Here is a 16,571-nt window from a genome sequence, read left to right as displayed (position 1 = left end):
GAAAATCATAGCATGCATATACAGCTGTGCAGTTTTGGCTGATAGGTCCCTTCTAATATGACGAAAACAATTTAGATTTGGTTTGACCTTCTTGCATATATGCTTTACCTGTTTTTCAAATTTTAAGTTTTTATCCAAGATTATTCCTAAATATTTTACTTCACCCATTTCCATAAGAGTTTCATTTTTGATGCGTACCTCAAAGGTATCAGCAGCAGGCCTGCTGCGGATGGAGATACACATTGAAACTGTTTTTTGAACATTTAAAGTTAATTGTGATTAACCAGTTGGAGATGTTCTCTAGTTCCTGTGTCAGCTGCGCAGCTGCCATGCTGGCTGTTTTAGCAGATGTATAGATGACAGTGTCATCAGCATACATTTGGCAGCTAACGCCTGGGCAGGTATTAGGAAGATCGTTAATGTACATATTAAATAGCAGTGGTCCAAGTACCGACCCTTGGGGCACTCCCATGTTATTGGGGAGCAGCAATGATTTCTCCCCATTGACCCTGACACACTGCTGTCTCCCTCCCAGATATGACTTAAACCACTGTGAAGCTTCTGCTGACACTTTGAAATGTTTTAACTTGGACAACAAGACTCCATGATGGACAGTGTCAAAGGCCTTTTTTAGGTCCAAGAACACTGTCCCCACAACTTGTCCCCTCACCAGTAGACCTTTGAACCTGTCAAGTAAGTAACAGTTAGCTGTCTCAGTAGAATGTTTGGGTCTAAATCCAAACTGCTGTGGGTGCAGTAGTTGCTTAGACTCCAAATATTCAGTTAGTTGCATGGCAACGATCTTTTCTAATATTTTTGAGACAACAGGAAGAAGAGCAATGGGTCTATAATTGCTAGCCAAGTCCTTGTCCCCTGACTTGTGGATCGGGGCAATTATTGCCGTTTTCCAGCTCTCTGGGAATCTTTTAGTTTTTATAGATAAGTTAACTAAGTAAGTGATAGGCTCTAGTAAGCAGGTCAGATTTTTTTTTATTAGTACAGAATATAAGCCATGGATGTCATTTGACATTGAGCTACTCATGTTTGCGATGCATTTTTTTACTGCATCACTAGACACCTCTTTAATTTGGAAATCATCTGGATGAGCATTGTCAGTCTCCTCATAGGGTGACTCAGTGGATCTGAAATTACTGGACAATTCCTCTACATACTTAATAAAGAAATTGTTGAAAGCATTTGCCATGGCCACATTGTTATCCACAATGCCATTGTTTACTTTCAGACAATTTATTTTAGCGTGTTTATGCCTACTAGAGTCTGCTACTCTGTTGATGTGCTGCCAGAGCTGTTGCCATTGGCCTCTTCAATAAGTTTGTGGAAGTAGTTACTCCTGGCCTTCCTTAGCTCAGACAGCACTTTGTTCCTCAAACCTGTGAAGAGTAGGTAATCAGTAGTGTTTTTTATCTTTAGAGACTTTTTAAGAGCAAGATCTCGCTTTTTAGCGAGCTGGAAGATGTCATCATTAAACCAGGGAAGAGAATATTTCTTTGCCCTACTTGTCCATGTTTTGGTGTATTTATTTATTAAATTGCCCAAAATTCAGGCGAAAGTATTCACACTATTATTTAAGTCCTGCTCTCTAGTTACACATTCCCAGTTTATTTCCATTAAATCGTGTTCAAAGTTAACTATGTTCGCCCTAGGAATTCCTGTCGTTGAGGTTCGACCTTCCGTTTTACTATGGTGAACCAGACGTTTTCCTGTTAGTTTTCTTACAATCAAGGTCATATTATGATCTGAAAGTCCAGTGATAAGATTATATGTTTTTATTGCTCTCTCGGGTCTATTTGTGAAAATCAGATCTATAAGAGTTTCACTCGTCCTAGTGATGCGAGTGGGTTTATCAATCAACTGCTTATATTTATGTTTATCCATTACAGATTTCAGTTTTAATTTGCCCTTTTTATCAGCCCAATTTACATTGTAGTCCCCCAAAGATATAGTCTCATTACATTTATCACAAGCAGAGAGAAGACTTTTCAATTCATTATAAAAATCAGCATTATGAGATGGAGGATTATAAATTACAACTATGTTAAAATTCATGTTGGGAGAAAGTATTACATTGATTCCCAGACACTCCACGTTTACAGCCAATTCAAGCTCCACACATTTAAAACATTCCCTAATATAGATTAGAACACCCCCCCCCCTGCTTTACCTGTTCTATCTTTCCTAAAACATGTGTATCCAGATATGTTAACTCGGTCAGTGGAGACATTGCTGTTCAGCCAGCTCTCAGTTACACACAGGAAATCCAAGTTGGAGTCAATTAGTACTTTCCTGATCTGATCTGTTGGAGTCAATTAGTACTTTCCTGATCTGATCTATTTTAGGTAACAGACTTCTGACATTGAATTGACCTCCCAATAATCCTTTGGGTTTTGAGTGTGGGTTCCATATGACCTGTGCGTGGTTTACAGTTTGAAAGAACTTGAACCGTCTCTGTTTTGATGCTGCGTGATGGAACGGTTTCCCTTAGAACCAGTGACAGCGAAGATGGGAGAAATCTGACCATTCAGATTGTCTATCAGCATCGCTTTGTCTACATAAACAACCACTACTTTGAACTAACCAGGGTCCCTCTGGGATCTATATTAGGTCCACTCCTTTCCCCCCCTCCTCTACACCAAATCTCTTTGTCGGACAACGCATCAACCGTTCGCCTATTATGACTTGAACACAACTTGTGTTGTTATTATGACTTGAACACAACTTGTGTTGTTATTATGACTTGAACACAACTTGTGTTGTTATTATGACTTGAACACAACTTGTGTTGTTATTAAGTTGAATACCTTTGGTCTTATGCTATACTGTATTCTGACCATCTGAGTCAAGATGACATGACACAGGCTGGTACTGTAGTTGTTGTTAACTTTAGGGTACAGTTTGGTCCTGTGACACAAGAACGTTCCACCTCTTATCTATGTACGCTGTGCTTTCTCCCTGCTTTCCTTGGCGAACTACTGTACATCCAACCTCAATGGTTATGCTTCTCACATGAGCTCATGTATTACACTTCTACGGTATCTTAGAGCGTGAAGTGTGTGTCTCCGACTCCGTCTGTCGCAACAATTACGGATTCCGTAATTGTTGTTACGTTTGCGGCAGCACTAAGTATGGGGATTGTTAATTTGTATTGATTTTGATTCCCTTATCCGATTAACGATAAGCAGCTATGATTTCCGCAGTCAATCTAAGGTAGTTGGCTTCAACTGATGCTACATTGAAGCAACATGTGCATGCAAGCCATCTTCTACAGAAGTCACAAGCTTCATTAGAACACCGTCATGTTTGTGCCATTGAGTTGATTTCAATGACACAAACTCTTCTCGAGACATGACGTCGCATCAGGTCCCGTTAGAATAATAATAATCGATAACCTCGATAAGTAAAATGTAAAGCCCAAAACGTTGATTTACGATTCTCAATAATGTTGCAATTGAACGAATCGATTCACAATCACCATCTCTAATCGATACAATACAATACAATACTGACACTGTGTGTGTGTGTGTGTGTTACAGGGCACTCTGCAGCAGTTTGTGGACGATTTCTTCCGCAGCGTGTTGTGCTCCAGCACTGGCGTCCCGCCCGCCGTCAAATACTTCTTTGACTTCCTGGACGAGCAGGCGCTCAGACACGACAACGTGGAGGAGGAGACCATACACATCTGGAAGACCAACAGGTACACGCACACGCTCACACACACCTGATATCCTGTGTGTAAAGTTAAATGAAACCACGGGTCTGTAATTAGGTCCTTGTTGTAGTATAGATATAGCCTGCAGGCAGATAGAGGCTTCATTTAACTGTCAGGCTGTTATGACACAGGGAGAGGATGGCTTTGTACATTTTAAAGTACTGTACACTTTTGAGGATTTTTTGCTGGATTATTTCCAGTTTTCACTATTTTTACTTCTACTAGTTACATTCAAGATTTTGATTATTATTACAAAACATGCATTAACCACTTATTAACCAGCCCTATAAACCTTTTGGCCATTTGAAAATAGCCGATCAGCGAGTTCACAAAATGTGTTGCGATGCAACTCAGCTTGTAGATCTGTAGATCAACACAGCTTGTAGATCTGTAGATCAACACAGCTTGTAGATCTGTAGAGCAACACACAGCTTGTAGATCTGCTATTTTCAAAAGTATTTTTGAAAACATTTGTGAAACAGGACATTCTGCATAATGAGTGCTTTAAGTTGATTTACGATACTGATACTTTTGTACTTTTGCTCAAGTCATTTTTTAATTCCAGACTTTTACTTGTAACAAAGTATTGCTACATTGCAGTTGCAGTATTGATACTTTTACTTAAGTAAAACAGTTTGAGTATTCTTCCACCACTGGTGAATCGGGCTGGGTTATGACAGAAGAGGGAGGAAGAAGGAAAGAAGACAGCAGTGGGACAAACAAGAAGACAATTAGTCGGAACAGAAGAAACCTCTCTCTATCCTAAGCGCCGTTTCACGAAAATGGCCTCGAGTAACTGCTGTCAATCAATACAGAGTTGCTCAAATATTCATCTTGTCTGTGAATTATTGACCGAGGCCCGGCCCAGCCTGAGGTTGATGTCTCTGAAGGAACAGCTGGGCATTGAATGAGTGAATCATAGATAACGAGGAACAGCTGGGCATTGAATGAGTGAATCATAGATAACGAGGAACAGCTGGGCATTGAATGAGTGAATCATAGATAACGTCCACACTCCAAAAGAAATTCTACAGGTTCTGAACAAAAGATATGTACAATGAAAAAGGAGGGCAGTCCGCACACTGTTCTAAAGATATGTACAATGAAAAAGGAGGGCAGTCCGCACACTGTTCTAAAGATATGTACAATGAAAAAGGAGGGCAGTCCGCACACTGTTCTAAAGATATGTACAATGAAAAAGGAGGGCAGTCCGCACACTGTTCCTGAGCTCCCAGGATACTTTAGTAAGAGAAACAACGTTTCGACCCTTGCGGGTCTTCGTCTCTCGGCTGTGAGAAAGAAATGACTTCCAAAAGACTTCCAAAAGAGAGAGAGAGAGAGAGAGAGAGAGAGTGTGTCATCATCGACATCGATGGACTGCCATAAGCAAGTGTGTGTGTGTGTGTGTGTGTTCTGTGTGCTCTGCTCCCTACCTGTTGATCTGTCTGACCTCCTGTCTCACCTCTCTCTCCCCCTCCCCTCCCCCCCTCCCCTCCCCAGCTTGCCCCTGCGGTTCTGGGTGAACATTCTGAGAAACCCCCACTTCATCTTTGACGTGCACGTGACGGAGGCGGTGGACGCGTCGCTGCACGTCATCTCCCAGACCTTCATGGACGCCTGCACCAAGACGGAGCACAAACTGAGCCAGGTATAACGCTAAGAACGCCACACTGGCTTTGTCGCTGGGTACATTGAAAATAGCTGATCTAACATGCTAGCCTTTTCACAGACCTCTGTGAGGCAGGACCAGTCACGACGCGCGTTCGTTTCATGCACAGAGAACGTGTAATTTCGATAGCATGTTGCGGATGCCAGGACATTATTGATCTGGCATGCTATAGTGTTTATAGTTTCAATGTACAGATATTTTACTGTTGGACGGATGATAGGTTCTTAGTTTACTTTAGTTTAGTTTTTGCTTATTGTAAGTCATTAAGAGCATCTGCTAAATGCTGAAATTGTAACATAACGGGATGTGTAAAGACTCTACATATCTTCCTTACTTCTGCCAAATGCTCGTGTTTAGACACTCAACGGGTTGGGTCTGTTAAGTGGTCAGAAATGGGTGGGCCGTGGACGCTTTTGAGATGTTTGAGTGGGCCCTCATCCATAAGAGGTTGAGAACCACTGCAGGTAATTGTTTTAGCTGCTGGCTGTTTGTAGAAACCGTGTTTAGTAAAATAGTGTTACAATAGCCTACATCCAGACTTTATTAAGACACCAGATTATACGATACTAACGTTCGTCTGGGTGCCGTAACTCAGCAGTTTGTTAGGCATTTTAAAGATGGAGTGCCGTGATCTTCTGTTTTGTATGTGTCTATGGAGTTAACATTACTGTTTTAGACCCCCAGCCGTGGTTAGAATATTCAAATATACAGTCTTGTGTATTTTTGGTTTCTTCCTGAAAGGCCCAATCGAAAATACACAATTTGTGTCATCATAACCCTAATCCCTCCCCTAACTCCTCCCTAACTCTTCCCTCATTATCGTACATTATCGTACTTCCTCCTATCTTAGTACTTGATTTTTTATTTTTTTTTATTTACATCTTTAAATAAAAGAATTCTGGGGTTAGTGAGGTAATAAGCTGATGCTCGTTATAGCTAACGAGCACCACAGCTCAACCAGTGTTGACCTTTGAAAACGTTAACAGCGTAAAACGTTTACACCAGCTGTTGATAATGACTTTTCATGCCGTGTGAAACATTAATACAGGCTGTTAATAATGACTACTGCTACACGGCTCGGAGCACTGAGGCACGTCCACTTATTAGCAGAGGAGAATGTTGTGCTTAAGGACCTTCTGGTCTTAATGTTTAATGTGAGCCACAAGGTCCTTGACTCCTTGGAGTAGTCAAGGTTAACTGACACTCTGAATACTAATGTTTTCATATAACTGCAATAGGGACTGTCAAGAACATACACTAATGCCCACCAATGTGGAGATTATCATGTGCAGTGGTTCCATTTGTACACTCTAAAATGACCCAAACCTCACCAAAGGGTCGAAACGGTTTTAGCGATAACTCCTTGCAACCGTTTGGACCCAAGGCGTTGCATGGTGACCCTTTGGCGTGGTTGGGGCTTAAGATTTACAGACCTGTCATGTTCCATTTGGTTTCATTTTTACACTCTCAGAGTTACAGAGCAGTACAGGTTCAATTGGTTTAATTTTTACACTCTCAGAGTTACAGAGCAGTACAGGTCCAATTGGTTTAATTTTTACACTCTCAGAGTTACAGAGCAGTACAGGTCCAATTGGTTTCATTTTTACACTCTCAGAGTTACAGAGCAGTACAGGTCCAATTGGTTTAATTTTTACACTCTCAGAGTTATAGAGCAGTACAGGTCCAATTGGTTTCATTTTTACACTCTCAGAGTTACAGAGCAGTACAGGTCCAATTGGTTTCATTTTTACACTCTCAGAGTTACAGAGCAGTACAGGTTCAATTGGTTTAATTTTTACACTCAGAGTTACAGAGCAGTACAGGTCCAATTGGTTTAATTTTTACACTCTCAGAGTTACAGAGCAGTACAGGTCCATTTGGTTACTATCGGTAATTTATCTGGGGACCCTGAAGGATCCACTGGGGGTCCCAAAACCCCACGTTCTGAATCGGTGGACTATAGGGTTCAAATCTTCCATGGTAGTTTTCCAGATCATTCAAATGAACATAATTGGAGGGAAGCTGGACCGGGACGGTGTAATATGACCAGGGGGGCAGTCAGCCAGATATTTTGTGAAGCCACTTTTGAAATCGGGACTTCCTGAAAGTTCATATAATGGCCTGTTGAGGCGCTGTACTGGGCCCAAAAAACCCCATAGCTCCATAGAGGCCCATGTATTTGGGCCCAACTTCACCTAGACTGTATTACCTTAATAAACATGGTCATGAATACTTTCTGCTTCCAATCACTAGTTTAAAGTCTCATTTCTCATGTCATAATATTCTTTTTGGAAAATTATGGTCCTAGTTATTAAAGAAATTAAAGTTAATTAATGTTCTGAGGGGCGTGGCTACCTTGGGATGATTTTGATTGACATGCAAGCTTCACTGGAGGTAGGCGTGTCGACTCGGAATGTCACTGTGTCACTCGTAACCAGATTTCAGGGCAGGTAGACTGTACACTGGCATGCTGTGACTATACTGTTACCAAGTTCACGCCTGGACAGACACACATAGGATCAAATAGATCGTTTCCTACAGCAGTTGTCAGCGCATCATAGTGTAATGGGTTGCGCACAGCTTCCAAGGTTATTTTGGTTCACTCCAAAGACTGTTCGAATCCCACTTCCCACAGATATTTTCATTTATTTTTTATTTTCATCATTCTAACTGTGTTTTATAAGTGCATGTTGTCACTGTTTCATACAAGTGAGATTCCACAAACAATCGGATGGATATTTAATGAGAAGATAGAAGATAGCTCCGCTCCGAGAAGATAGAAGATAGCTCCGCCCCCTTCATGAGACAGCTGTGAAAGACGTACGGCTCATGCACGCGCAAAGCCAGCCCAGGGAACCAGACAAACCAGACACTAGTCAAACTGTAACAACGGCTCTTGTTGTTATACAGTATGTAACAACAAGAGCCGTTCTAGGGCTAGGTTGAGACTATCTGAAGTGACGATAAAGAGAAGCAGCTTAAGAGGCAAATAAAATGCATTACGTGAAAACAGTGAAGAGATTCAAAGTTAACGTTACACTACTAGGATTTGAAGAAGAAAGCAAAAGCAAGCACTGCCGGGGGGAACAAAATAAAACAATAATCCAACGTGAGTGCTGGTATTCATTTTTACACACTACTAGGATTAACATGTAGGCCAAGTCTAAATATACAATTTACCTTGTATGAAGACAGCAAAAATATCGTCTTGACGGAGCTGAAGTTATTTCTTTGTAATTGTAGTGTGTTTGTTTGTTTACGCTGCAGAGTGCATGCTAGCTTGTGGGCTTGGGGGCGTGATTTTGGTACTGAGTGACTGCCCCCCTGGTTCCACCCCCGATCCACCCCCTGCTCGAGTCAAAATAAAAACCAAAACCGTTGTCTGGGCCAGCCAATGGCCAACTGGGCCCAAACGGATCTAGAAAGATGGCGACTTCCATTGCAAGGAATTTTAGGCTTCATTTTACGTTCATGTTAGACCCGAGGAACGCTTTGTCCATATTTTTTACAGTCTATGGCTTGTTATGACGCTGCATTAGCGACACCTACAGGTTGCTCAGGGTACTGTACCTGTCAGCAGAGGTTAAACTGTGAAGAAAAAAAAGAGGAAATAGGAAAATGAACAGAAAACCTTCTGGGACTACAGTTATTAACAGCAAAAAATGTCAAGTAGGCCTACCCCCAAAAGATAGTGTGCCAGGGACCCCCATATAAGATTTGTGTCTTACATTTTAAATGTTTAATGTTTAAATATATTCAATTCAAACGTGTTTGGAAAATAGCAGATCTACAAGAGCTTGTACATTTTTTCAAATAGCCAATGTATATAGGCTAGGGTTTAATTGGTGTTGATGCTATATTAACTCGGGGACCTCCTCGAACCCCCTCTATAGGACCCCCCAGGCCCTGGGGGGTCCCCCAGAAGATGCATGTGAGTTCTATTCTATACCATCCCTAGCAGTGGTTCTCAAACCTTTTCATGTCAAGGACCCCCAAATTGACACTCATTAGCCCGCAGACCCCCGCATTTGAAAATATATGCCAAGGACCCCCATAAGAGAAGAGTTTTACGACTCTATGAGTGATTCTCAACCATTTTCATTTTAAGGATCCCAGGTTTGACCTGAATTAGACTACGGAGGCCCCATTTAATGGCATTTTGCATATTGTAAAATCAATGTTCATTTAACTCTGAGAGTGTACTAATTTGAACACTCTCTGAGTTACAGACCCATGAGGGTCCATTTGGTTCCTAATTAACAGCTGGGGACCCCCTGGAACTCTCTCAAGGACCCCTATGGGTCCCTGGACCCCACTTTGGGAACCACTGCCCTATAGGATCAACCAGTTCCAAAACCAACCAGTAGGGGTCAGCAGTGACAAGCGTACCAGACGTGTGTGTGCGTGGGGAAATCAGGGAATTGGTATAATCACTAAAATAGAGAGAAAATGAGATACAAAATTAATGTCATGTAACAATTTAGGTCTGTGTCCCTCCATCATCTACGTCACAATATTGTCAAACACAACTGTACTGTACCGATCTACAAGCTCACAATGCGTCGGGATGTGACTCATTGTGGGCTTGTAGATCGGCTAAAACTTGAAATGGGACATTCTGGCCAATACGTGCTTTCTACTTGTGATACTTTAAGTACATGTGGATGCCAATACTTTTGTACTTTTACTCAGGTACATCTTTAATTCCTGACTTTTACTTGTAACAAAGTAGTCCTACGCTGCAGTATTAATAATACTTTTACTTAAGTGTAAAATGTGAGTACTTTTTCCACCACTGCTGTATGTAATAGTACAATAATAAGTATTCCCATCATGCCTCCACTTCAGGAGTCTCCCAGCAACAAGCTGCTCTACGCAAAGGAGATCTCCACGTACAAGAAGATGGTGGACGAGTGAGTACTTCTTCATTTATAACATTTTCGTCCACTACCATTTTAAATAAAAACTAAGCTATGGTGACTAAAACTAAAGACTATACTGACAATTTACAAGGTTGTAGTTGTAGGACTAATGACTGATCTAACCAATGACTAGTCTAAAGCAAGTACTGTCTAAACTAAGTGCTGCACCCCCTGGAACTCTCTCAAGGACCCCTATGGGTCCCTGGACCCTGCCCTATAGGATCAACCAGTTCCAAAACCAACCAGTAGGGGTCAGCAGTAACAAGCTTACCACACGTGTGTGTGCACGGGGGCATCAGGGAATTGTTATAATCACTAAAATAGAGAGAAAATGAGATACAAATGTCATGTAACAATTTAGGTCTGTGTCTCTCCATCATCTACGTCACATATTGTCAAACAACTGTACTGTAGTTATAATTCAGTCCGAGAATGAAAAAAAACATGTTTATCTCTACTGGGTGCATGTACATACTATAGTCATCAGCATGCATCGCTGAACGGTCTATTCATGTTGACCGTGAAAACAAGTCGGTGTGTTGTGACAAACGGCTTCTAATGTGGGTGCTGTGTATCAGTGGTGGAAAGAAACTAAGTGCATTTACTTAACCTATTTAGACCTGAGTTAAAAACATTCACTTTGAAAGAATATATATTAAAAGATTTGCGACACATTTTTACAAATTTTCAAAAATAGCAGACCTACAAGCTCATAGTGCGCCACTCGGTGGCGTGCTACGAGCTTGTAGGTCTGCTATTTTTGAAAGCTTGTAGATCAAGAGTTTGATTTTGGCACGGCAATGCTGTCTACGGTTACCGGCGTTTTCTTTCGGCCTGACTAAAATGATATCCGGTTTGTCATCTGCCACTTGCCTGAATCCACGTGAATGCACTATGCAGCATATAATAGTCTCCTGGTTTCCACACTCGAACCAGAAGTTTGGACTGAGCATGGAGTCAATGAAACACTAAAAGGGATATTTCACAGGCTCAGGCTTTTGTGAACACCCCAGACAGTTTTTAAGCTGCTCGATTCACTATTTAGATATTTTATATTCAGTTTAGTTGCCCTGTCCGGAATACAAACCTATTGCAACTCTCCTTTTTGCCAACTATACTATATATATATATATATATATATATATATATATATATATATATATATATACACGGTATATAATATCAAACAATATCAGTCTTATCACCAATATCACCAGTGTTTTCGATTAATCTATCATGATTAAAGTGGAGTTTGAAGTTACAATGGGTTTGTATAGCAAAAATGAATATAAAATATCTAAATACTGAATCAAACAACTTAAAAACTGATTTTAAATATCTCTTTAGCATCTCTTTATTCCCATTATGACACCTGGTTGATAGATGCTGCTCTAGTCTGGGTGCAGTCGTGTAATGTCATCGTGTAGCAGCATTTTAACCAAGGGGAGATTCTCGTCTGATCCTAGTCAGGTTTTCTCCCCTCGTTAGGCTTGTTAAATGCACCGCAATCTGTTTTAACATAATCGTGTGTGTGTGTGTGTGTGTGTGTGTGTGTGTGTGTGTGTGTGTGTGTGTGTGTGTGTGTGTGTACACGTGTGTGTGCGTGTGTGTGTGTGTGTGTGCACGTGTGTGTGCACGTGTGTGTGCACGTGTGTGTGCACGTGTGTGTGCACGTGTGTGTGCACGTGTGTGTGCGCGCGTGTCAGTTACTACAAAGGCATCAGGCAGATGGTTTCAGTGAGTGATCAGGACATGAACACACACCTGGCTGAGGTGTCCAGGGTAGGTGGTTCATCCTTTCTTCTTATGTTCTCTGTTGCACTCGTTTTGTCTCTTACTGTATGTTGTCTGTCTGTCTGTGCTGCACTCGTTTTGTCTCTTACTGTATGTTGTCTGTCTGTCTGTGCTGCACTCGTTTTGTCTCCGATGTTTTCTGTGTGTCAGTCTGTGCTGCACTCGTTTTGTAAACTAAAGCTAACTAAAGCCCTGGCGTGCCGCCTATGTCAAACTCTTCAATTAAACACATCTAGAATGTAGGTATTATTGAAACAAAGTGCAACTGATGTACATGGTGATGAAATGGGTATGTGTAGTAGGCCTACTGCTGCTTGCCCAACAGAAGGGCAACCTTAATACTTTGACTGCTATTGACATAAATACGATGGATGGATCTGAAAAGGCACCAATAAAAAACAACCTTTTGCCCTGAGCCGGTTGCTAGCCAACGCCTTGCTTTCCAACGCATGCACGGAGCATGCTCACACATGCATAGACTACTGTTATAATTAGGATCTTCTCTGGCTCTTATCTCGAAAACTACATTGCTGGTCGTTCAGACATCCGAGGTTCAGACATCTAAAATATAAACGTTTCTCGAGAAAGATAGCTATCGTGAGTGATGTTAACATAAGCCTTTTCTACAATCAAAATTAAAAAATAAAATAAAATGAAAGCAGTCAGTGTTGAAATTATGTGGTTTGATATACGAAATAAAAGATACTGTTGTGTATGCACTTAAAAGAATGTTGAAAAATATAGTAGTCAATAGTGATTTCGTATGTGATTTCGGACCCAGTCCTGGTGATTCCTGTGTTTTGAATGAACTGTGCACCCAATAAAGAAATTCAATTAATAAATGGACTATGTTAATGTCCAAGAAACTATTAATGTCTCTTTGCCGCTTTCCCTCAGCAACACACAGACAAGCTGAACACGCAGGTGGCCTTACATCAACTGTACCAATACGCCAGCAAATACTACGATGGGGTATGTACTGTACAGTCAAACTCATGAAATAATGTGGAGGCCTGTCAGAGAGAGGAGGGGGGGTGTGTTTGTACTTTGTAGACACACAGACTCGCCTAGTATCCCTTAAACAAATTATACCGGTGTCTAAAATGTTGAATGATGCTCTGAAACAGCGTTGATTGTGAGAGGTCAGATTAGCCATACTATTTGTGCACTTGATGTTGTGTGTGTCCCCTCTGTATGTATGTTCTATTATGTTGTTGTCACTGATGCTTTTTGTGAGGCTGTGGCAGGGGTGAAAGCCCAAGCCAAATTTCCCCTGTGGACAATAAAGTGGACCTTGACCTTGTGCGTGTGTGTGTGTGTGTGTGTTCAGATCATTCAGTCCCTGGAAGATGACCCGGCAGCCCAGACCAAACAGCTGACCCTGCAGCTCCAGCAGATCGCCGCCGCCTTGGAGAACAAGGTCACCGACCTTTAACCCCTCGCCAACGAGACAGCCGGGAGGGGAGGAGGGAGGGGCGGTGGGGGGTAGGGAGGGGCTGCGCAACGGCTGCCGTCGACCACATTGAGAACGGAATGACCGAAGGGACGGGAAGACGCCGGAGCAGAGTTTGAAGTTACTCGAGTTTGAAGTTTCCAAAGTTTCTTCCAGAAATGTACCCTTTCAAATCTGTATAACTCTGAGTGTGCGCAAACTGGAACCTTTGGTTTCCGTTTGCACGTGTCAGAATGTGGACATTTCGGGCCTGGAAGACTGGGTGCGGGAATGCTGGGAAAATAACAAAAAAAATAATATATATATATATATATATTATCTGGGAGCTGTGAAATCAAAGCGTTTATCAATAAAAACAAAAAAGAAACATAATACCAGAGTAACACCCTGGATAAATGAGCTTTCACGCTCACTGAAGCAAGAATGTCGAAGAGCTGAGCGAGCTTGGAGAAAAAACAAACTCACCATCCACCTAGAGATCCTTAAAAAGTCAACAGTCGCCTATAACAAAGCCTTGCGTCTAGCAAGGCAGGCATATTTCTCTGGCATTATTAACGAGAACAAGAAAAATGCTAGAGTCCTATTCTCTACCATTGATCGACTTTTAAACCCCCCCCAGTCCTACAAGCAGTCATTCCCGGCCTCTAAAGCTAAGTGTAATGAGTTTGCATGCTTTTTTGACAACAAAATTTCAAACATTAGAGCTGATATTATGAATGGTGCTGCTGCTAGCGCAAACCGTCAAACAGCAGCAAATGGTCCCAGGGTAGATCTCTCCAGGGGGAGCCTATCATCGTTCTGCGAAATTGAGGAAGACGAACTCCGCAAAACTATATCACAGATGACATCATCCTCCTGTTCATTAGATACAATTCCCACCAACTTTCTCAAAGAAGTCTTAGACAGTGTGATTGGAGATATCCTAAAAATTGTAAACAGCTCTCTACAATCAGGCGTCTTCCCAGACTCACTGAAGACTGCTGTAGTTAAGCCCCTTCTCAAGAAACACAATCTTGATCCCTCTGTTTTGGGTAACTATCAACCCATTTCAAATCTACCCTTTCTGGGCAAGGTTTTAGAAAAATGTATCTTTCATCAATTGGATGTGTTTCTACAGAACAATAATGTGCACAACAAATTCCAATCTGGCTTTAGGAAAGGCCACAGCACAGAAACAGCACTTGTAAAAGTAATGAATGATCTGAGGGTGTCTGCTGACAAGAAACATGTATCCGTTCTCTTACTTCTAGATTTAACGGCTGCATTTGACACGATTGATCACTCAATTTTAATACAGCGTCTGGAGCACTGGATAGGCCTGTCTGGTACGGCCCTGTCCTGGTTTTCCTCCTACCTATCAAACAGAAGTTACTTTGTCAATCTAGCCGAGTTTGACTCAGACAAACACGACATCAGTTCTGGTATTCCACAGGGCTCGATTCTTGGCCCTCTGCTTTTCTCCTTGTACATACTGCCACTGGGCGAACTCATTGCCAATCACGGAGTCAATTTTCATTTCTATGCTGATGATACCCAATTATATCTATCTGTGGCTCCAGATGATCCCTGTGCTTTAGACCCGCTGCTTACCTGTCTGTCTAGCATCAAATGTTGGATGAGTGAGAACTTTCTCAAGCTAAATGAGGACAAGACAGAAGTTCTCATAACCGGCTCTAGTGAGCAGAAAGAATCAATATTAAGCAGACTTGGCAACCTGACTGTAGACAGTAACAGTACAGTAAAGAACCTGGGGGTTATTATTGATTCCGAATTGAATTTTAATTCACACATTAATCATGTTACCAAGATTGCCTTTTTTCACCTTAGAAATATTGCACGAATCAGAGCCTATGTGTCCTTGGACGATGCAAAAACGCTAATCCACGCCTTTGTTTTCTCTCGGCTTGATTACTGCAATGCACTTTTTTCAGGACTGCCTAAGAAAACAACTGACAGATTACAACTTGTCCAAAATGCAGCAGCCAGAGTTTTAACTAGAACTAAGATGAGAGAACATATTACTCCAGTTTTGGCATCACTGCACTGGCTTCCGGTTGTTTTTAGGATTGATTTTAAAATTCTTTTACTTGTCTATAAAGCCCTCAATGGTCTCGCACCTTCCTACCTACATGACTGCTTGCCTAAATATGTCCCAAACCGCCCGCTAAGGTCTTCCACTGCTGGCCTGCTCGCTTTGCCTAAAAAAATGGCAACTAAAAAATACGGGGAAGCAGCTTTTTGCTTCTACGGGCCATCGGCATGGAACAAGCTCCCTCTGTACCTTCGTCAGGCAGCCTCTGTAGACATTTTTAAAGCTCAGCTCAAGACCCACTTCTACAACATTGCCTTTAAGTGATCTTATATTTTTTGTTATTCATGTCCTCACTGTATTGCATTACTGCTTGTTTTTTAATGTCGTTGCCTTGCTTTTCTTTTATGCTTTGCTTTTCTTTTATTCTCCATTGTTCTGTAAAGCACTTTGAGCTGCATTTGATGTCATGAAAGGTGCTATACAAATAAAGTTTTATTATTATTATTATTATTATTAATAGTAGTCGAGCTGACAGGACGACTGTAACATCGACACGGGTGTAAGATCGGGTTGGACTCTAATAACGTTTTGGTCCAAGTGAGGACAGAATGTGACACGCCTTGTAAGAACTCCACAGGACGTTCGTCTGCGTAACAGACAGAGAAATAAGGAAGTAAATTGTCGGACATGTTGAAGTCCCAATTCAGTCTACAACATCTTAACCTTTACAGCTCGTTGCTATTCCTAGACCTGATGGACGTTTGGATGTAAAAGACTTGAGGTGTCTTGGACCACGTAAAGATTCCAGGCTAACCACCATAGACACTAGAACCTGCAGCACTGACCTCCAATCAGCAATTAAGGGCCAAAGTCAGTCCTCGCCTAAGGTGGACTTTGTTTAGTCGTCGTAGGAAAGGGGGAAAATACTTGGAGAAAATAATAATAATAATCCTGCACGCACACGCTTCAGCCCC

General features: G+C 41.6%; 2 protein-coding genes across 2 annotated transcripts in view; both read left to right on the top strand.

Moving 5' to 3' along the window:
- The window catches only part of LOC310869009 (plexin-B2-like), a gene marked incomplete at its 5' end in the record, with an annotated part of 78,731 nt that extends 65,161 nt beyond the window's left edge, over positions 1 to 13,570 (top strand). The window contains 6 exons of the mRNA XM_083779568.1: positions 3,552 to 3,712; positions 5,228 to 5,375; positions 10,245 to 10,309; positions 12,025 to 12,100; positions 13,010 to 13,084; positions 13,443 to 13,570. Of these exons, the coding sequence (XP_083635694.1) occupies positions 3,552 to 3,712; positions 5,228 to 5,375; positions 10,245 to 10,309; positions 12,025 to 12,100; positions 13,010 to 13,084; positions 13,443 to 13,547 (630 nt within the window). The 3' untranslated portion in view covers positions 13,548 to 13,570. The remainder of the gene's footprint in view (positions 1 to 3,551; positions 3,713 to 5,227; positions 5,376 to 10,244; positions 10,310 to 12,024; positions 12,101 to 13,009; positions 13,085 to 13,442) is intronic.
- Positions 1 to 16,571, top strand: part of LOC310872607 (uncharacterized protein) — a gene marked incomplete at its 3' end in the record, with an annotated part of 236,003 nt that overhangs the window by 117,578 nt on the left and 101,854 nt on the right. The gene's annotated exons all lie outside the window — the stretch shown is intronic.

Source organism: Protomyctophum parallelum, assembly GCF_964188405.1.
Source record: "Protomyctophum parallelum genome assembly, chromosome: 1".
NCBI lineage: Eukaryota > Metazoa > Chordata > Actinopteri > Myctophiformes > Myctophidae > Protomyctophum > Protomyctophum parallelum.
This window is presented reverse-complemented; position numbering and strand designations above follow the sequence as displayed.